This window comes from Perca fluviatilis, chromosome 13 (assembly GCF_010015445.1).
Source record: "Perca fluviatilis chromosome 13, GENO_Pfluv_1.0, whole genome shotgun sequence".
Classification (NCBI taxonomy): Eukaryota; Metazoa; Chordata; class Actinopteri; order Perciformes; family Percidae; genus Perca; species Perca fluviatilis.
This window is the reverse complement of record NC_053124.1, coordinates 2,420,770-2,438,900: the sequence shown is the minus strand read 5'-3', so window position 1 is coordinate 2,438,900 and position 18,131 is coordinate 2,420,770. Positions and strand designations below refer to the sequence as shown.

The window sequence follows — 18,131 nt, the reverse complement described above, 5'->3', positions numbered from 1 at the left end:
ACAACATTTATGTCATATTACGATATCCAAAATCTAAGACGATATCTAGTCTCATATCACGATATCGATATAATATCGATATATTGCCCAGCTCTATTGCTGTTGGAAATAAGAAAATAATAGAGTAAGTAACAGCAGATAGATGTGATGTGATATGAAGACGAAAGCTACCTTATTGATTGATACTGTTGGTTTGTGGATGTGTGTGGGCTATGGATGAATGAATGAGGTTGTGCTACAATCAGGCTGCAGAGGTGAGGGAGTTCAAGTGCATGTGTCTGTAACATGTAAGCTGTAAACAGCTTAATGGAAAGGCGTGTCTGTGCCAGTCATGAGTTTAGTCTAGCTGAGATGGCCAGTGGCTATGCTTGATTGGATACGAACATCTCTGTAAACACAATCTATTTACTCCCTCTGCTCCACGAGGCTCGAGTGTAAACATTAATGTTAGCTCTACATTTCAAAGACGATGTATGTTGTAAGAGGGGTAGGCATATACTGTATGTATATTTTATATTTGTATATATTTAGATATGTCTTATTGTCATTGCCATAATTGATTGCAGACCGAAAAGGGGGTTGTCTTTATTTTTCTTGAGGAGCCAGCAGCTCATAGCTGTTTTTAATATGGGTGGATTTAAAACCATAATCTTAAAGATTTTCATTATATAGATGTACTGTATGTATTGTCCTAGAAGATGACGAATGGCGGTCCATGGACCCATTCCTTGCAATGCAGAAGACAACATTCAGTTGATGGCCAAAGTATTCTGAAGCACTATAACACTTATATGGCATGCCCAGCTTAGACATGTACGGACTCTACCATAAGCTGGTAAATAGAGAAAAATGGTTAGAGTGAAAAGCAAATAAAAACAGCCTAGCTAGCCTCTCAGCCCGCAGTTTGGGACTGTGCTGAAAACATACCCCAGTACTCCATATACAACTATACTCCAGTTGCTCTTCTTCTGTTGCATTCCAGACAGAGTAGCTGTTCAAGGAGTGTTTATTGCTCCCAGTGGGCATGTATCATTCCCAACAGAATTTTCCTATTAAAACACACTCGCTATTACTACCAGTAACCCTAGGACCAAAATCCTACGGATGATGAGTATAAGCCAAGCCTCTGGCTGCGTTTGCTAAAGGAGGATATCTCTTCTTTAACTCCTAGCCATTAGGCTTACAGTTTAAAATCTAACCAACTGGCATTTTCAAAAGCATATATTGAGAAATTTTAGATATTGACTATCTGTAAATGCAACTGTACTATAATGCTGCAGCTAGTCAGTGTTTTCCATCAGTCAATGAAATGGTATTCACACTTGAATTAATCTTTACTTATTCATATATCTTGTATGATCTGTATGTTTTACAGGAATTCAGATTATGGGTTTCCCATAGACGACCAATGTAGTATCGATAAGCAAACAAACCCCATCATATCACAGGTGGTTGACTCTAACTGACAGGTGTCTAATGTTTAAAAAGAGGCCCTTACTGACCCCATATGTTTAGACATATATTGGAAATGGCATACAAAATGTACGGTTGGCCTCAGAGCTAAAGATGCCTTGATTAAAAATGATTCGATAAGATCTAAGAAGGGTGCTTAATGGCGCTATATTTACGGTGTCACAATAATAGTAGATCTCGTACGCCTCCATTAAAGTACGTACTGCACAAACCCCAAACAAACAGACAACTTCCTGTGATGATGTACTGATAAAACGAGGCATGCGACTGTGTATACAGTAAACTGCCCCTCCTTATTCCAAGACGAGAAGCTTTCTCTTAGTTAAATGACGACAGCATGACTCTCCAATGACACAAACAAACACAGGCTCTAGTTGGATCCATGGGCGTTACAGATCCTCCTCTGATTTATCACCTCTTTGCGATGCCCTGGTTAAGATGTAGCGATGTAGTGTTTTTAAAGCTGCATTTTGTCCCCAGGTTACCTTTGTCTCTTGATAGGTGCGACTCAGACACGGTCTTCTCTTTCGGTCTGTAGCAACTCTGGCCACACCTAGCGTCAAAAGCAATGTGCCGTGATAGTGCTAATTATGTCAGTCACCCAGCACGTTTATCCCGGTCAGGTGTCAGGCAGTGGAATCAACAATTACACAACCGTTTTTTTTAATATTCTGAATACAATGTTGTCAGTGTTGGAGTCCCGACCCGACTCTTGGCAATCAAGCGATTGTACCTGCTTTAGAAAGTTAACTAGTCGCAAGTTTGCGGTAAAATGTAGTTGGGTTGTCGAGGTCAAAACACCATATGTAGCAGCTGTGAATCAAATAAACTCTCATTTTTTACTCTTACACTGAATGTTTGCTGCTTCAATCCAGATGAGTATTGAAAAGTATTTTCCGCCACTGAAAAAGGCCTGTGTTGAGAATGAGGACCAGCCTGAACCGGAGGTATCAGTCTGAAACAGAGCTCAACAGTCCCACCAGTGGAATTAGTTATGTTATTAATTTAATGTTAATATGTTCAGGCTTCAGCCAGTGCTACTCAAGCAGAAAGCACTGGTAGCATATTTTGTTTGTACTTATTATTATGATGTATTTTTGAAACCTTTTTTTTAATTGCATGTGGATTTGTTAATTTTAAATATGTTAAAGGCCATAAATTATTCAATTGTTTTTTATTTATTTATTTTTTTTTTTTTTTGTTGGTTGTGGGGGTTGTGTGTGTGTGAACTTGGGCCGGTTGCAGCTGTGAATGGGTGAATGAGAGGCAAATTGTTAAGTGCTCTGTCCGTTAAGGTAGAAAAGATCTGTGTAAGTGCTGTCCATTTACTTTTTAAAGTAAAGCAATTTAAGAGTTTGTATTTAGTAATACATATTTAATGTTATAAAGGATGTAGGGAACCACATTTTCAGGGGGTTCAGTGCAGCTTTAAAGAGCAACTAAACCCATGCTGTAGCTTGAACACACCACCTCACAAATAAAAAAAAATGCATTTGAACCCCCCCGAAGCATTTCAGTAATTTGAATGCCTAGATGTATTTGACGGTCCCCAAGCATTCATAGAACTTTAGCTACATATTTAAATCTCATTTTAATGTCTATACCAGCTGGTAACAGCTTGTGAATCACCCACGCAGCCCAAAGAATTTTTGTTCAGCCGTATTTGAAAGCAGCAACTCTGACTCTGATAAAAGTTTTTTCGATATGTCCCAAAATTAAGTATTGTCATTTGCACTAGTAGTTTCAAACTATACCCAGTCCCACTAACTACCCAGTAATTCTGTTGATTTCCAAAAAAGCAATGTAAAACACATCAGTAACCACTTTTACATGCACATATTATTCCAGTTTTTGCCCTCATTTGGAAAAAGACAAAATTCCGACCAAGCTGTTTACATGGCTAATGAAAATACATATTCCTCTTCACATGCAGCCATGCAGAAAAAATTCAAAGCTTCCCACCCGTGGCGGACTTGTTCCACCCGTGGCGGACTTGTTCCACCCGTGGCGGACTTGTTCCACCCGTGGCGGACTTGTTCCACCCGTGGCGGACTTGTTCCACCGTGCGAACACAGGCTCCCTCTCTCATTCCTTCAGCCACCTTCTTGAAAAGGTCGCTGTTGTGATATTTTTGCATATCCAAAAACCTGTTGATATCCAAATCTTACATAATGTTTGAACGTATGTGTGATTCTCCTTCCGATTTGAACTTTTCTTTTATGCACGTAATCCATCCCAGCCTTGCAAACTGCCGTAAACTGTAGCAAACTGTGGTGAATAACCCCAATTGAGATGCATATTCCAAATACACTGTATGCATATACAAACAATGCTGCTAAAACCAGAATAATACCACCATATTCCACTTGTCTTAATTGGAAAGTGCAAAATTTGGCCTTAGGAATATGCTATTTATTTGACCCATATTAAATTCGGAATACTGGCCTTTTCGAAATAATAGTGGGATATTAATGTGTATGTAACCCTACTCACTGTCTGAGATATTTTTTCCCACCAGGCATGTGTTTACAATAGCAAATGTTAACGCTTTTGTAAAAATCGCTATATGTTATTGTCATGTGAAATCGAGCAATGACACACATTGAAACTGCAGGCGGGACTGTGCCAGGAATGCAGTTGCCGCCAGGAGTAATGCTGAATATGAGAGGCGTGTGGTTTATGCCCTGAATGCTCGGGCTTTGTTGCTGTTTGCAGCGACGGCGCAGAGGAGAAGGGTTTGGCAGTTTCCTCAAATAGAGCTCCCAGCTGCATAGCTTTACTCGAGCTTCCCTTTAAAGAGTGAAAGGTGATACTGTTGGTGTGAAGGCGCTCCAACAGGCTTCCCTCTCCTGTCCTCTGCCTGTAGCGTTGAGTTTGGGTTAGCGTACAGTGACGAGGCTCTTCCCTTCACCTGTTCCTTGTGATCTACTACTTTGCTCTAAATCTCCTAATCCCTGGCAACACACTGAGGGGCTCGGTCTGCCCTCGCCCCACTGCTGCTTCCAATTAGTTTACCTGCCTATTACACCTCCTCAGCTTTTATTAAAGGTTTAAATGAGATTTAGATGATGTGTGCTTCTCCATGCTCCCAAACTGAAAGCTAGAGGACTCCTCGAGCTTTCCAAGATGATAAATATGGAGAATAGATCTCTCTCTCTCTCTCTCTCTTTCTCTCTTTCTCTCTCTCTCTCTCTCTCTGGGAACCACATACTAATTACATTTCAAATAATTGTGGCCACTTTTTTTTTCCAAAGCCATGCCAAAGAATGTTATGAAACCCAGAGGATTGCTGTGTGTAATAGATTCCAATTCATAATTGAAAAGAAGAGTGGGAAAGAATGCAGGCGGGCGGACAGAATGGGTGTTAACTGTTGGAGGTGATAGAGCAGGGCAGATGTCTCCTGGTTAATAAGGCTCAGCGAGCCTGGAGTGCAGACTAGGGCAGAGACTTGGTGATTAGCCAGCAAACTGCCTTATGCACTGAGCTCACTCTTCTCCTTGCCATTGCACAGACATGCCTTGCTTTTTATATCGAGACCCATGCTTCTGCTTCAGGGGAATTTTAGAGATTAAAATAACAAGATAATATGATGAGGTAAATGGTTTCATATAAAAGACAGTCTCTCAGCAAACACTGTGGCCTTGTAAATAGGGCTGCACAATTAATCACAATTTCATCGAAATCACACTATGACAGCATGTGCCTAGTAGATGGTGCTACTTTTGGACTCTGGGACAACATTAAAATGTTTCAATGAGTTTTTTGGTGTAATATTGCGAGAATCGTGCAAAGGAAACTAATTGTAGTTTCAGCCTCACTACGACAGGAGTGTCCCTGACTCCAGTTTGTGTTGCCATGACAACAGTTACCCTTTTAAGAGAGACACATAATGATCATACAGAGTGCCATATACAAACATTTTAAAAATAACAATTGTACCAAAAATTTATTTGTAACTACAAATTTTATGGGTAAATCATGGGATCTACCTTTATGTAAGCAGTAGTAACGGTTAGTCGGATAATAATAAAGTACTTGGTAATTGCCACTGTTCATTATGCCAACTGCTATAATTGAATCATGAATCATTAGGGGTGAGGAAAAAACACGGGTGGGGATTCTTCAGCGTTGTCCAACCAGCGGTCCTTCACTTTTGACTTAAAGATTGTTGTACAGCACCATATCTGACTATCTCAGACTAGGGCTGCACAATTAATCGAATTTTAATCACGATCACGATTTTGGCTTCCCACGATCAAATTTGCGTGATCGAGCGATATTTAAAATGCGTCATTCCGTTCATAGAACAGCGCTCCATAAACCACTGTTTGATCACATGTCTCCATGAGCCAATCAGAGCTGTTCCCTGCCTGCACCGCGCAGCTTAGTTTCTAGATGTAGACAGTCACAGAGGACAGAGTAACGTGAGGAATATTCCACAACAGGTAGCAGTCGGTCATCATAAGCCGGTCACGATGTTTACCAGTTTACCAGTAAACGCAACGTTTTGTCCCTTCTGTGTTGTTTTTGCAGTGACCAGTGCTAGTTTGTGTCTTTTAGCTCATAGCTTTAGCAGCAGACTGTTGGACGTCCCGCTGTTGGAAACCTACAGTGAAATACAGATACGCTACACTGTTTAGCAGTCAGCATTTTAGCCGTGTTTAATCCAGTTACTACTGTGGCTAACGGTAGGCTAACGTTACCTGCTGTGTAACGTGTTATTAGTGTTTACTAGCGTGACATCCAGTGATGTTTATGTTGCCTCTAACGTGGGTTTCGGAGCATCAGAGCGTAACGCAGACATGTAAGTGGCAGTGTAATGAGCCACAGAAATCCGCGTTGCTATTTCGTCTGGTAGATACCGGGGCACCACAGCTCGCGTTAACGTGAACAGAAAAATCGCGTTGCCTGTATCTTTCACGGCAAACATGCATGTGTGGAAAGCGGCCGCACAAAACAGCTGAAATGGCATACTCCTTCACAGTATCCTTCAATAAAGGAGGAATGTAGCACAATATGGATGTATTAGTAGGAATGTAGCACAATATGGATGTAAAAGCAGTTATAATTATATAATTATGTGACAATAAAATTTTGTTTTGGCTAAAATCAACAAATAATCGTGATAATTAATCGTGATCTCAATATTGATCAAAATAATCGTGATTATCATTTTGGCCATAATCGTGCAGCCCTATCTCAGACAAAGAGTGGTTCACCTATTTGGTTATTATGGAAGTGTGACATCTACATTTTTAAAATCACAGGCATCATTCTTTCACGGTTACATGGTAATAAAGGAATTGCAGATTCTTCTTGACGTTATCTTATTTTCCTAATGAGTCATGTAGACCCAGTATATGTTCCAGCCACCTTGCAGTAGCAGTGTATATATTTAAGATTGAATGGCATTCATAAGGTCTATAAAAATGCTTTAGTGCGTAACTTTTTTATATTAATGAACGTCAGTTACATTCAAGCCATTGCCAAATTAGGTGCTACAAAGCTAATTAAGACTACCAGCTCCACACAACTCTCTCTGGATTTCTCAGTATGACTATGTTCAGAAGATTGTGGCGTCTGGCGACCTTTGCGCACAGAAACTAGAGTGAAGATAATGACCTCTTCTGAAGAGTCCATCATGGTTTTTTTTAATCCTCCGTGTCCTCCTTGGCTACTAGCAACTGCGTGGAGGAGGGGTGGGGGTGAAGCGCGATCACAGAAGGCTTGTATCATGTGGACACGCAGACAGTGTTGTTGTCAATACTTAGAACTCCTCATGGGGGAGACAAACTAGGCACTATAGCTTTAATTTGCCAGTTGAACATACGTACACACACTTTATGACAGTCATTGGATAATCTGTGTTGTCAGCCAGCCTCCCAGTAGCAGCTCTGGTCACAAGTCAGTTTAAAGACAGTCAGGCTGAGATAGAGAGAGAGAGAGAGATTGATTGATTGATTGATTGATTGATTGATTGATTCCAGTACATGATGGATGCCTGTAAGGGGGGGGGAGGGGGGGTAGGATATACTGTAAAATCTTTGCTGGGGAATCTTGAGCTGCATCGTTCTCTGTGACGGATTGTGAATGGGAAACAGTTGGAGCAAACGCTAAAGGGCCGCTGGTATTGTCCATTCTGCCCACTGGCATGGCTTATTGAGACTAGGGCTGCACGATACGAGGAAGGTAAGGTTGAATATCATGATAACAATATTACTTGCGATAAATAAACAGATATTAAGGTGTTCTCAGTTCTGCCTTCTTGCTGCTTTCAGTGTTCTCCTAAAATACAAATTATTGAATTTTGTTGAACATTCTTTCATTGAACAAATTGAACATTGAAACGAATATAAAAGACAACACTAAAAAAATGACAGTTACATTTTAAAGTGGAGTTTTCTACAGATACAGTATTTTCTTTCAACTGACACAAAAATGTGTCTTTCGCGATATGTCGCAGCCCTGTGTGTTTATTGCGCCCATTAATATTGCGATGACAATAAAAAAAAAAAAGATTTATTGTGCAGACCTAATTGAGACATAAAAATATCCAAGCCAACCTGTGCAACTCAAAATGTCCTCTGTTAAAAATTAAGGTCTGCATAGGCATTAATTCTAGGAGTGGCCAATATATAAAGTCTTCTACCATTGTATATACATTTTATATTGCAATATATGACATTTTCGCAGTAGGGGAAGAAACATTGCATCTCCATATTTGACTCACTTGTCCTTGTTTGAGGAGTTTTGCTGAGCTGTGAGAAGCTGGTTTTGCTGTGTAACCGACATGTGGTGAGAGTGCAGCCCAGCTAGTAACTGAGCGTACCGCGGGCATTCTGTGGTGCTACTAGTGTAAGGTATCGGCTCGTTCAAGCTGAGGTTGAACTCAAATGTGGCTCAAGAAAGATTTACAGTATGTTCAGAGCTGGACTGGTATCAAAGCCAAAAATAAAAGTAAAAGTACTGTTACTTCAGAATAATATGACTCAAGTAAAAGTAAAAAGTAGTCATCCAAATAATTACTTGAGTACTGAGTAACTGTTGAGTAACTTCTGATTTATTTTTTAACACAAGCATTCAAACAGACAGACAAAAATACAAAATAATCATCTTTAGGCAAATTATAGTTCATCCAATCAATAAAGCACAAGTAACACAAAGTTTCAAACCTTTATACTTTTTTCACCAGGCTCTGCAGGCAGAACTAGAACAAGGTCATAGAGCTGCTGTTTGGCACTTTTACTAAGGTAAACATGCTTTTATTATGAGGCTAGAGGCCTGGACTACGAAGCAAGATTTGGCGTTAACGAGCTAACTTCAGGTTCACCAGGGTTTTCTGTATCACGACGGTGGATCACTTGTTATCGGGTTCAATCGCCGTGGTAACTTATGGACGCCTAACCTGGTCGGGAGCAGGTTAAGTTGGAGATCAGAGATCAACCGGTGTTAAAGCACCGCCTACTGACCAATCAATACTCGGTTGATAACGGCGTCACCGTTCTTGGGAGAGAGAGAGAGAGAGAGAGAGAGAGAGAGAGAGAGAGAGAGGAGAGAGAGAGAGAGAGAAAGAGAGAGAGAGAGAGAGAGAGAGAGAGAGAGAGAGAGAGAGAGAGAGAGAGAGAGAGAGAGAGAGAGAGAGAGAGAGAGAGAGAGAGAGAGATCGTGACACAGCTTGCGGGCCCGCGGTTGTTAGGTTAGGTGAAGCCGGGTAATAAATAATAAATCCAGGACATGTTGATCTGGCCTCTGCCGACGGTTGATTCTGACATTTTAGTTTTGCTGCGACTGTAAAGCTAACCCGTCCCGCCGCTGAGATTGAGTATGGTCACGTGACGAGACTGCACAACTACGTCTGATTGGTGAAACACAGTCACATGGTAGAGCCTTTAGCGGAAGTCTCTCTCTCTGTCAAAATAAAACATTAAAATGAGGCGTATGTGGGGGGGATAAAAACAATGACGCGTAGAATACCAAAGAGGTAAAAAGAAAAGTAACGAGCTCATTGTAGCCTAATGTAGCGGAGTAAGAGTACAGTTTCTTCTTCACAAATCTAGTCAAGCAAAAGTAAAAAGTATAGTGATTTAAAACTACTCATAGAAGTATAATTTTTTCAAAAACTTACTCAAGTAAATGTAACGGAGTAAATGTAACTCGTTACTACCCACCTCTGGTAGGTACACACATTTGGTAGGGGGGTTTAGGGATACTTCCTCAAGAAAATGTTTTGTTTTTTGTTTCCCATCTTTTTGGACCATTATTATTACCATATCTGTGTCTAAACGTTGGAAAAGCAGATAATTAAAGACAAACCCGGCTATAAAAAAAAAGCCCACTGGGAGCCAACTACAGTCATTAGATCGGAGTCATTTAATTAAGTCATTTAGTTAGTTTTGATGCTCACATTGATTTTTACATTAATTTGGCTTTAGTGCTGCCCAAAGTGGCTTAGGTGCTGTGCCTAAGCCTTATAACTGTAGGGAAAGCCCTTGACTATGTATTTGAGGGAGTGGTGTAATGTCAATGTTTGGCTACTAGTTGCTGTGGATCTGGCTTGACCTCAGTCGTTCCGAGTGTTTCTCATCACTCGCTCTGCGTCTATGATAAGAGACCAGGTCTGGTTCAGATCTGCTGATTAAATCAAAGTTCATCTGCTGATCACGAGTTGTTTCTCGGCCCCACGCTGTTCAAAGCCCAGCCTTTGTGGCCTTTTTGCTGCGTTCAGAGGCAGCTTTGTTCACCGCGGTCTTCAACTGCAGCTCTCGTCTTCCTCCCTGCTTCCATTGGTCCCAAGGCTCTGCACACATCTTAGACTTTATGTTCAGTGGTTACAAAACTAGTTTGGGTTCACTGTAGTTAATGGGTTTGCAGAGCTGTTTTAGTTCTGGTCTGTTTTGTGTGTATTTGTTGAAGTACATTGAATAAGTAAAGAAGTAGCCAGCTGAGGTCAATGGTCCTGTTTCCTTAGGAACGATATTTGATATTTCCTGTCTTTTCAATTTGGTGTCTTGAGTCTCTTTTAAAATATGTTCAATTCAGTTTATTTAACACTTGTGTTGTCTTCACCGTAGTCCATGAACTTGTCATTCTGGGTCAAAATTGAATAATGTGGGGTTTTCAAAACTTTTTTTGTCCCTCTTTTCAGTGCTTTTAAAAAAAGAAAATCATGGTCAATAAACCTAATAAAATGACATTATACCAAATTTTAGAGTTTGAAAAAAAGCCAATATTATTAATTATTTTGACTAGGGCTGTCAAACGATTAATTTTTTAAATCGCTGAATTTCTATAGTTAATCGCATGTTTTATCACATGATTAAAATTCTATTATTTTGCATTTCAGAACTTTTTTAAGTACATATTAACAACGGAAAGCCATTCTTACCAGTGTGTCTTGATTGGGAATCAAATGAATGCAGTAACAGTAACTCCTAAATAATTTTGATTACTCACTGAGGTCCAATGATCACCTTGCATCACTTTGCAGCAGTTCCAGTGTGGCTGCTTTCTCCGTGTCATACAGGCTGTGTATGCATGAAACTACTGTCCCCCTCGATGGCAATGTATTATGGGTCAGAACATGCCAACCGTAGTACTTCTTTAAGACCCGAGTCTTCTACGATGCTGACAGGTCTGCAGTTAGTTGCCGCCCATTTCATAAGAGCGGTAGTCATTTTTTTTGGATTTGGTTTCATGAACAGGTCGGCGAGTAGCACTCTCCAAAATAGTGCTTTGCCTGAGCACGCTAGCATCAACCTGAGTCACATTAACTGTACTATGCTTAGCTCGTAGCTGGGAGCTCAAGCTTGACATGCTTCGGTGATATTTTAATTCGGTTTTACACAATGTGCACGTGGCCGTCCAGGAGTTTTGGAAAATATAAAGCGCCATTCAGAATTGAGTTGCTGCTGTCTTTCTCCATCATGCCTGCAGCCTGCAGCAGCAGGATGTGTTACGAGGAAGTATGGCAAAGTGCGGAAAAGGGTAAAAATAGTAGCCTGTTAGCCGAGTGAAATGAAAATAAATGAATAAGTGGCGGCATTGTGATAAAAAAAAAATGCTATGCTCGGCCCTTAATCGCATCTAATTTTGACTAATAGAATAGTTCAGATCAGAGGATGTTGAGTGAATCACAGACTGGTTTATGTCAAAGTTTGGTCAGTATGCTGTTTTGAAACCATTTAAAACATTTTTTTTTTCAAATGCCATGAAATTAAATAAAACAACCAAAATTCAATGGACGTAATCATTAATCTTACCTGCGAAGAACATGCATGCATCCAAGTTATTTTGAGGCAGTTTGGTTGTTAAGAAATCCATATTTCGGATATAAAAAACTTTGAAAGCGGGTCAAATTTGACCCCGAGGACAACACAAGGGTTAAGGAGGTAATTAATAAAACACATGATTATACATTGGTTAGTCCTTCCCGGATGTCCGTCCCCTTCCTCTTCCTTTGTGTTGGTGTTCTAACCTCTAGTAGATTTGTGAGGACTATGGTTAACTGCTCCTCAGATCTCTGCAGGCTAAATCCTTATAATGGTAGGGAAAACTCTGCAACAGACTTAGGTGTGGGCAGTGATACACTGCAGAACCGTTTTTACCACATCTCCAGGATCAGTGTCCTCTAGAGCTGGGCAATATATCTATATTCTATCGATATCGTGATATGAGACTACATAACATCTTAGATTTTGGATATGGTAATATCGTATGGCATAAGTGTCTTTTCCTGGTTTTAAAGGCTACATTACAGTAAAGTGATGTTATTTTCTGAACTTACCAGACTGTTGTAACTGTTCTATTATTCGCCTTTACCCACTTAGTCATTATATCCACATTACTCATGATTATTTATCACAAATCTCATTGTGTAAATATTTTGTGAAAACACTACAACATAGTTGCGGTATCGATATTGAGGTATTTGGCCACAAATATCGTAGTATTTGATTTTCTCCATATCGCCCAGCCCTAGTGTCATCCTTCTGAATTTGGCATTTTCAATTAGACTGTATGAACTAATGTCCCTATACATCGAAAAACACATGGCTTCAGTAACCGGGAAGAGTTGGGGCCCAGTTGGAAATCACGTTAGCTCCCAAAGCTAACGTTAACTTGCCAGAAACTAAACCAGACGCATGCCGCGTCTCTTCACTGGTAGAAAATCAACTTTTCTGAAAACAGGAATTCAATAGGAAATGAAGAGTAAAATATAAACTAGTATTTGGCATGAAGTATCACCGGCTCCAGAATACTGCGTGCAGTGGGCAGATTTAACTTCATGTTGCCATTTTTAGGCTGCGACGTTTGAACCTTTTTTATTTGTTTGTTTTTTAATTTGTGGTTGTACAAAAATCCATGCCTCTTGTTCTCACACAGCACCTCAACCAAGCAATCAAGTGTGGAGATAAATGGCTTTTAAGCATGAATAGCATAAGTTGACTGTATTGTAAAATAATTAAACACTGTAAATAAGCAGTAATTGACCATCTGTTCAACGCAGACTTATACAGTCCTTGGTGTTTGCAGGTGGAACAGTCGAAGGTCCTGGTAAAGGAAGGAGGAGTGCACCTTCTGCTCACCATCGTCGACACCCCCGGCTTCGGTGATGCCGTTGATAACAGTAACTGGTGAGCTCCAGCCTTCTGTCTTTGGCTAATTTAATTTAATTTAAGTTACTGTAACACACTCTCATTGTATCACTGACTACGTTTACATGCACATAATAATCTGTTTTTTGCCCTTGTTCCGAAAAAAGACGATATTCCGACTAAGCTGTTTCTGTGTCTAATGAAAGTGAATATTCCACTAATATTCCCGTTTACATGTAGCCGTGCTTTTTCGTTTTCCACCAGTGGCGGACTTGTTGTGATTTATACTTCTGCGTTAAGTCGATACCGTGACTACGTACGTAGGTACACAGACCCTACGACGTAGCCTGACGTGCACCTCTCAAAAATTTTTACATGTCGCGGCGACGCACATCGCTTGGCCGTGGCTTGGTAGCGTTGCATTTCCCCCGACTTATTTCCTGGTTCTCCTTCTCCATCAACAACATGAAATCAAGGAGAGGGTTAACTTCTCCTGCTCCAGATCTCCCACCGTGGTCAGAAAGAACAGGGGAGACACTTTGGTTCTCTCACTAGGACTCTAGAGTCACTACTCACTCTGAAGATAATCACCGTCACTCTCTCACTTGCTCTACCACACACAAACAAAAAAACAAAAAAAAAAACAAAACACACACACACACACACACACACACGCCGGCCCTGCTATTCTGTTAAAGAGATCGATGCACACACACACATACGCACAAGTATAAACTTCAGGCCACTTACATCGGCTACGGCGAAAGCTCTGCTTGGAGCCTCCGCAGGACCATAAATCACGCTTTAGCCCTAAACCGGCCGTGAACTGTTGAAAACTTTGGTAAAAACCCCGATTGAAACGCATGTTCCGAATGCGCTGTATACATGTCCAAAGAATGCCTGTAAAGCCCGAATAATAGGGCATATCCCAGGTGTCTTAATCGGAAAATGCTGAATACTGAAAAAGGCCTTTATTCGGAATATCCAAACGGAATATGCTGTTTACATGACCTGAATCAAATTCAGAATATTGTATATTCAGAATAATAGTGGAATGTTAGTGTGCATGTAAACATAATCACTGTACCTGACATTGATGTGAATGATTTTTTTTTTTTTAACCAGGAGTAATCCAGTAAAATAATGACATTAAACAACAACATCAATAATCAGAGTTCAGTAACAGGACATGTGCATTCAGTGGTCAGAATGTCCTTAATCCTGTTTTTAAAATCTTCCATGCTGTGTGGTCCTCAGCTGGCAGCCGGTCATCGACTACATCGACAGTAAGTTTGAGGATTACCTCAACGCAGAGTCCCGGGTCAACAGGCGGCTGATGCCCGACAGCAGAGTGCAGTGCTGCCTGTATTTCATCGCTCCGTCTGGACACGGGTAGGTACTACAGGGATCCTCCTGATCAGGGAATTTCTACAGGCGTGCCAATATATATATTTTTTTTCAAATCTTTATTTGGTTTTGTCCAATCGAGTGACTTACAATAGGAAATGTCTAGTCATACTAAAGCAAACAATAACAAACATTCGTGGCTACAGTTTTCCACCATCAAAGTACAAATCCAGCATCCTTGAAATCTATACATCAGTTAGGTCATAAACTATTTCCACTGCCATAAATAATCTAATTTCTTCAATTTATGAATGAAAACATTTTCTCTCACTCTTAGCTGGTAAGTCATTTTTACATAGTGTAAATCTCTTCTATAATTTCTAGCCATTGAAATTCAGGGGTTCAGTTTCTTGTAATTGCCTTTTTACTTGTGATTTAATAGTATCTAAATATCTATCATTACCCATGACCGTGTGGCCTTTCAAAACGTGTGCTAATACAATATTTCCTCATCCAAAACACAGTCACATATGAGTTAGGTTATGCATTTGCAATATTACACAATGCAGGAGTTCAACTTTATTAGAGATGTATAGTTGCATGAAAAGTTTGGTTTATTAATCCGCCTCCAGACCAATATAATCAGTGTTTTTGAGGAGGTTTTCCCCCAAACTTCATTACTCACTCAGTCACACGGGTAGAAATAAGCAACGGAGCTGCAGATTTCAGCTGTTGTGTTCCAGTGTTGCTCCGCTGCGGCCTCGTTCTCTGGCCAGCAGTTACTGTAAGTAGTCCAGACCCAGGCTCTGCCTGCCTGCCTCCTACCAGGCTGCCATGCACGAATAACACTGGTGTAATCTGTCCTGAGCTCGCTGACCTGTAGACCCCATTCCCCCCATCTGTGTCTTGGCTCTGACCACTGCCAAACACACACACACACACACACACACACACACACACACACACACACACACACACACAGAGAGAGGCAGACAGACAGACAGACACACACACACACACACACACACACACACACACACACACACACACACACACACACACACACACACACACACAGACCGGCAGACACATACACACACACACAGAGAGACAGACAGACAGACACACTCACACACTTACAGACAGACCCACACACACACTTACAGACAGACAGACAGGCAGGCACACACACACACACACACACACACACACACACACACACACACACACTCTTGGCCTGGCTGTTTTCACACACTAAGCCACACTGTGCTGCCCACAGCAAAAGGTGGTTTTGCAGTCCAGTGCTGTTGAGCCTGTTGGCCCACAGTGACCCAGCCTGGGTCTGACCACAGCCAACATCTACCCCTGAGCTGTGTGTGTATTTGTGTGTCAGGGTTGCACTGGAACATTAGACCAGCATTGGCCTTTTATCAGTGCGAAATTCACAGCACAGACTACAGGGGTTCTTAGCCTGCTCGTATTTATTAATCCGGTTCTTGAGGCGCTTAAAAGCTTTTAATAAATGTATTCCATGCATATTATATGGATAAGGTGATTTGTCATCTCATTAGATTTTCTGCTGTAAAGTAAGCGTTATAGGGCTAGCTTTACAAACATTTCTGATTTAATCAAAAGCTGCAGCTGGTGGCCAGGATAGCTCAGTCGGTAGAGCGGGCGCACATATACAGAAGTTCATGCCTCGACGCAGAAGGTCCGCGGTTCGAGTCCAACCTGGGGCGATTTCCTGAGAAATGAGATTTTAAAATATGTATGACTAGTTTGGACTATTTTAGTTTAATGTATACACATAAAATAGTAGAACATTATATTGATGTTGAAGGAGGATTTTCAGAATCCAAACAGACAGATTTACGATGCTGTCTGCTCCATCCAGATGTACAGTTTGAGGTCAGCCAAGCCCTAAAGTGTGTGTGTGTGTGTGTGTGTGTGTGTGTGTGTGTGTGTGTGTGTGTGTGTGTGTGTGTGTGTGTGTGTGTGTGTGTGTTTGTGTGTGTGTGTGTGTGTGTGTGTGTGTGTGTGTGTGTGTGTGTGTGTGTGTGTGTGTGTGTGTGTGTGTTTTACTCTAACCATCAAACTGTCTCGTTTCTTTGCTTCTTTCTTTCTCAGACTGAAGCCCCTCGATATTGAATTTATGAAACGGCTACATGAAAAAGTAAACATCATCCCCCTCATCGCAAAAGCAGACACAATGACTCCTGAGGAGTGTCAACAGTTCAAGAAACAGGTGTGTGTGTGTGTGTGTTTGTTTGTCACTTTGGACTGACTGTACTGTATATGTCTCTGTTTGGCAAGCATTTGTCATATTTATTTTCTTCAAATGTTATTGTTTGGGTCAGAGTCTGTCCTCTGTTAATGTGGCTAAATGATTCAATGCCAGGTTTGCTGTCACTGTAGACCTCCACAGCTTTGTGCTTTTGACTCCCTAACAAGTCCTCCTCCCCACACTCAAAGTTCACGGAGATTGCCAGGCTGAGACCTCATCATCCGTAGTCTCGCTTTGCCAGACCCTCCTCCAAAGCGTGCTGAAGGAGCATCCACAACAATTTTGCTAGATGCTTGTCTCACATAGCCAGACATTACTTCAGCGCTGAACAGGCTACACGTTGTAAACAGCTGTGGCCCGCTTGCCTGGTCCTCCCGGTAACGTTAGCAGTTAGCAGGGTTAGCATGGCAGGGTTAGTCAGGATCACTTTACTGGCTGTGTCTTGTTTTTGTGAGTAACCAACTGGGGTACTCTAGCTATATAATTCAGTGTGAATACACAAATGTTGAAATGACATAAAATGCCCGTCCATACTAGCTGTGATAAATTAGCCTGAAGCTAATGCTACCTCCTCAGGAGGAAATAAGCCAACTCGGCATCCTTTTTGGCTCTAGGCTGTCTCCATCTTTCAAATCCATCTCCAATATTTACCCAGACGGGTTTGTAACATCTCTGGTCATGCAACTGTTAGAAACATGCCGTTTTTTTTTTAGGTCGGGTAGAATCTATCTCCGTTGAACCTGTTTATTTGTTTGTTTGCTGCTTCCATGGCTGTACTACCGTTACAGCTGTAGCGCGCTGGGTTTACGTTTTTACAGGTATATCTGGCAACCCGACCTGGCTATCAAACTGGGCAGTTGATAACAACACACAAGCCAAAACACAATTCCGTCACTGGACGGAAATTTCAAAAGGAGAAAATACTGGAATTAGCATTGTTTATAGTATTTCAACGTAGCATATCGGATTTATAAGCTCAGAACTCGGACAACCACAGAGTACCCAGAGCTAAAAATCCAACAAATCCACAGTCCTGTCCATCTTCTATCTGTGGACAATGTTGTTGCACTGTTTGTATGCACAAAAAACAGCGTAATGAGTTGTTATAAACTGGCATTGCTAACCATGGCTAACCTGGCTAGAGCTAATGAAAACAATGGAAATCCGACTTGTAAATTGAACGCATTCAACTCGGCTGTGACATCATTCCCAGCTTCGGCTTCCGTCCTAAACACAGAGCACAAGTCGGGAGGAAAGTATGTCCGAGACTCTCAGACGTGGTGGACTGGGATTCCGTTGCCTGTTGTCAGTTAACGGTTAATGATCGGTCAGTTATCAGTCAGAAAAAAAACTCTAAATTAGCATGCCTAGTCCAAATCATTTATTTAGTTATACATCACAAGCCCCATGAAGAGAATACAGAGAATGATCA

At 41.1% G+C, this 18,131-nt stretch overlaps 1 protein-coding gene across 2 annotated transcripts in view; it reads left to right on the top strand.

Moving 5' to 3' along the window:
- Positions 1-18,131, top strand: part of sept7a (septin 7a) — a 53,304-nt gene that overhangs the window by 21,512 nt on the left and 13,661 nt on the right. For both annotated transcript variants that reach the window (XM_039820605.1, XM_039820604.1), the window contains exons 5-7: positions 13,007-13,107; positions 14,326-14,460; positions 16,543-16,660. In XM_039820605.1, the coding sequence (XP_039676539.1) occupies positions 13,007-13,107; positions 14,326-14,460; positions 16,543-16,660 (354 nt within the window). The remainder of the gene's footprint in view (positions 1-13,006; positions 13,108-14,325; positions 14,461-16,542; positions 16,661-18,131) is intronic.